Source organism: Procambarus clarkii, chromosome 42 (assembly GCF_040958095.1).
Source record: "Procambarus clarkii isolate CNS0578487 chromosome 42, FALCON_Pclarkii_2.0, whole genome shotgun sequence".
NCBI classification, from domain to species: Eukaryota; Metazoa; Arthropoda; class Malacostraca; order Decapoda; family Cambaridae; genus Procambarus; species Procambarus clarkii.
The window spans coordinates 19,932,820-19,937,725 of NC_091191.1; the positions used below are offsets into that span (position 1 = coordinate 19,932,820).

The window sequence follows — 4,906 nt, forward strand, 5'->3', positions numbered from 1 at the left end:
GCATTCAAACCCCGAACATTCAAGGACGCACATAAAACAGAGGGCACCATTGGGACAACCTCAGGACACCCCCAACCCGTTGCAACCCACCGACCGCACATCAGCCTGGACCCCAGGGCGCGCACAACGATCGACACCAGGCACCGCACCGAACCCCACGGAGGAGCCTTCCGCCGGAGCCTCAGGGCCCCCGCCAACCGGAACATGGGTTGAAGCTCCCTGATGCCCATCCTTAAATAACACGACCACCAGGGCCCGATCACCAGGGGCAACCGCCCAAGAAGGGGAGCCACCGGCAGGAGGCACAACTTCCAACACGGAAGACACCACAGAAAACACCAGGGCGACGTCCACACCCTCATCCTCCATTGCATCACGGCCCTCTGCCCACAACCGTTGAGGCGACTCAGCCCAAGTTAAACTACGGCTCTTAACATGAGGCTGCTGATCGTCGGAACTATGGCCCCCAGCAAGGGGCGCCCCAGAAGAACCCGTCGCGGGGGCGGCCCATAGCCGACGCAGCACGCCCACGCAGAACAGAAGCCTCCACAGCACGGGGCACAAGTCCACCACCACGCCCGGAGAATGAAGACGGAGAAGGAGCAGGCCCAGCCGGCGAGAGAGCACACTCCAGCACACGGGGAATCCATCACGGACGACACGGCAGGCGAAGACAGACCAGGGGGCAAGGAGCCCACCGAAGGCGACGAGGGAGTCGATGCAGAGACCGAGGGCGGGGAAGATGCAGAGGGCAGGGGAGAGAGCACACTCACCACAACCCCGGCAGCCCCGGGAAGCAGACGACCGGCGGCAGGGGAGGCAGGCACCACCCCACCAGCAGCATCCAAGGACCGCATGGAAGCAACCGGCCGCGGATGCACCTCCGCAACCACCAAATGGAGAATACCCGAGGCAGGAGCACTCAGGTCCACAGAGCACACCGGTGTGTCAGACTTATCAGGGCCCGACCAAGCAGGGCCAGAGGGAGCACCCGCCAGAACCGCCGCAGAAACCACACCAGGCACCAGGTCAGAGCGAGTAAGCGACGAGGAAGCTCTACGCTCATCCAAGCAGTGGAAGACACCTTCCAAAAAAACAAGAGGGAGCCTCAACACGAGGAGCGTCACAGCCGGCTGCCACATGGCCCTCAGCACCACAACGGCAACAGGTCCGTGTCTGGCCCTGATAAAAGACCCGGAGCGAGAGCCCACGATACAAAAGTCTGGACGGAACAGGCGAAGTAACTCGCATAACAAGCGTATGAGTGCCCGTACGTAGTCCCACAGCCGGCTCGCACTCAAAGTGTTGAAGAGGTGAAACACTACCACACAATATCTCGCAAACACCGCCCTCAGCTCGTTTGTGGGGAAAGCCACCGGCACACTATGAACGCTCGCATATTGTACGGCCCCTAGGGATCCAAACCGTCTACAGGCAGCCGAGGTAGAGATTGAAACCGTGCAGCCGTCCCAGAGCGCCACAAACTCCCGGTACAACAGACTCGAGCGGAAGGACACTGCCACCCGAGTAGGAGAGAGCTTTTCCAGCCCAAACAAATCCTGAACGTCCACTTTGAGCTCATCGATGACCGCAGTTTCCACTGTCAGCCAGTCTAAAGCCTCAGAAAAATCGAGGCACGCCGTGTCAACCCGCCTGATGCGGGTGACACCACCAACAACCATACCGCCAGCCAGGTCCTCCGGCAAGAAGCGGATCGCACCACAACCCACACCCGCCACCACGCAACACCAGGCAACAACTGGCAGGTCAGGTGAGCACGTCTTGACCCCCTGGTGGTCAGCGAGCGAATCCCCGTGAGGCATGTATATAGTAGATATATAAAAAGACGCCCCTATTCGAATGCAACGTTGTGTCAAAATTTCAAAGCAGTGGGTAAAGAGGTTTCGAAGATTTCCCTCACATGAAAAAAACATGAAAAACAGTTTTTCAGAAAAAAACATGTTTTTTTTACCGTCACAGACGTGACATCTGTATACTATATATATGTAAACCTGCTCGGATGCAAATAGAACGTTGTGTGAAAATTTCAAAACAATTGGTGAAGAACTTTCGGAGATTAGCGATTTTGAACAAACGAACATTTCCATTTATATTTATATAGACTAGCTGTGCTCGCCACGCATTGCTGTGGCTCAGTCTGGTTAAATGGACAAGAAAGAAAAGCGAAAATGCACGTTCCTAACATGTTTAATTTCATAATGCATGTGGGTATACAATATTTGTTATTGTTCCACTGTCTGTGAAGATATAGAGATTGTCTGACTGCCGGCTCTAGAACAAGCACATATAATTGTCCATGTGAGAAGCAATCCGTGTCTAGATTTAAAGCGCACAATTCTAAAGATTGGGCCTGAGCTTTGTTGATAATGATTACAAACACCAATCGAATTGGGAATTACATTCTTTTAAATTGAAATGGCAAATCCGTTGGAATCATAGAAATGTGAGGAATGAGGACATCTTCGCCTTTGAAAGGTCTTGTCAAGATTTGCAACCAAAACAAATGGTTGATATTTCGTAACATGATATTTGGTACGCCGATTTTTAATTGCAGTTCATGCGGTGTTGATATCCCCTGGCAGATCGAGTGAATTAAAAAATTACGTTCGATAATTAATCGCTTCATCTGCTTCCACCACAGTGTCGACCAACTTGTATGTGACTGCCTTGCTTTCTATGTTAGACTGTAATATTGTTAAGTTCTTAGATGTCTTTGTTCTTGGCCGCAAGAACAGTTCGTTCTCTCAGCCAATCGTGATTCTTATAATTGGTTTGAATATTGGGAAATACTTTTTCAACCAATTCTTCTTTTGACGTCACTAAATTGCAGAAGTTATGAGGCAATAAAATTCGTCCTGAGGTCAAATCAACCGGCACGTTTCCGTTCTCAATTTCCAGAAATTGATGTGAGAATATCTCAGCTGATGAGTCGTTTTGCAGCTGGATACAAATATTTATAGTTAATTTTAACATCTTTACGTGGCGCCACATAGTAGAGTATTTTAGGGAAGCATTTATTTCTTCCGTTGGTGTCGATTGAGGAATTATAGGTAATGTTTGCATGAAATCTTCTGCAAGCAATATTAATGCGTTCCCAAATGGTCTGATGTTTCCACGCAAATCTTGCAATGATCGATTAAAAGCCTCGAGCGATTTTTTTGTGGGCCATTGTGCATTCATCCCAAACAATCAGTTTACATATCTGCAATACTTTTCCCATGCCGGATGCTTTGGAAATGTTGCACGTGGGAGTTTCAATGAACTGCATGTTCAATGGCAATTTCAAAGCCGAAGTAGCAGTTCTTCCACCTGGTAGCAATGTCGCAGCTATTCCGATGCAAGAGCTTAGGTTATGCAATTTTTTAGTTGAAATGCTGCCAAAATCAATGTAATTAGAAAGGTTTTACAGTTCCTTCTGGCGCATCTAAGAAGATTTCTCCAAACCCGTTATTGACAGTATGAATTATTTGATCGTAAATGCCTTTTCTCTCAAGCGTTAGCTTAAGAATATTAGAATGCACATACGATAACAAATCACTTGTGTTGTAATTTTGTTCACTACCCAATTCTACATTGAATAAAACAGCAGCAGATCGATTCGGTGATGGCATTCCCAATTGAATGAGAACTTTGTTCGCGATTTCTAAGCACAAATCTTAAATCATTATCAACGTTTCTTTGTAGATTTCTGCTTTGAAATTCATAATGGAATTTTCCTTGCGTATTAAATGGACAATATATTCAGCCATGTGCGATTTGTGTTTCTCCCATACTGTGTTGGAGATGAAGGAGAGCCGGTGGTTTATATGATTGCAAACAATGCACGAATTTGATTTGGATCTGAGGTGTTGCACCTATCATTAATGCATACATCCCAGTGTCGGTCGTTCTCCAATAAATTCAGAGCTTGACATGCACTACGGAAAGTGGCATTTGTTACGTCGCTGACAAATCTCAATTGCTGGAAAGAGGTTGGGCCGGGCACATTTACCAACAGCTTGTGAAGAAAGAAGCATTCCTCATGATTGAAATGCATGGTGTACAGTCTGCCTATCGTAGTTTGTTTGAATATGCCAGGTTGTCCGGCGACTCGGTCTCCTCGTTTACGTCGTTCAAATGATTTTCTACTAGCATTCCATGTATAAGACGTAGGCACTTCCGAATACAGCAATGTTTTTGCAAACACGTCATTTTGACATAACGTGAAGAAAGCAGTTAACGTTGTAGCCGGTGGATTCATAGCTGTTTGTTGCACATTTGCAGCTGTGAAATAAACGTGTTGTCCATTTTCTTATTTTCAAAACAAAAACAAAAAATACTAACGAAATATTTCAATTCACACGCCGATTTCACCACCATTTCAATTCACGACACATCTCAATTTCACCACCCATTGCACTGAAAAATAAGATGAACAGTAATAAAACTGAGTGAAAAACAATGAAAAAAGAAACAAATAAGCTATACCCAAGAAATGAACGGTATCGTTAACAACACAGCTCAATTCCAACGCAATGTCACACAAAATAATTTAATCGAAATGAAAATAAATCAAAATCTATGAAAATTCATTATATAAATGCAATTGGAAACATTGAAATTGAATCGTAACATTTCTTGTATATCGTATTTTGCTCTTACGTGCAACAGATGGTGCTGTTTTTCAAATAATGTATGTTTTTACCTGTCACAGTTGTGGCATTAAAATAGCAGGTAAATCAAAACATGCACCTATTCTAAAGGAACGTTGTGTCAAAATTTCAAAGCAATCGGTGAAGAACTTTTGGAGATTACAGGATGTGTTGCTCATACGTCCTACAGATGGCGCTGCTTCTAAAAAAAAAACATGTTTTTTCCTGTCACAGGTGAGGCATGTATATAGTAG

The 4,906-nt window shown here is 45.9% G+C and overlaps 1 protein-coding gene across 1 annotated transcript in view; it reads left to right on the top strand.

Moving 5' to 3' along the window:
• The first annotated feature begins 585 nt into the window (after positions 1-585).
• The window catches only part of LOC123748630 (neural-cadherin-like), a 45,878-nt gene continuing 41,557 nt past the window's right edge, over positions 586-4,906 (top strand). Inside the window, exon 1 of the mRNA XM_069339621.1 lies at positions 586-1,270. Within this exon, the coding sequence (XP_069195722.1) occupies positions 586-1,270 (685 nt within the window). The remainder of the gene's footprint in view (positions 1,271-4,906) is intronic.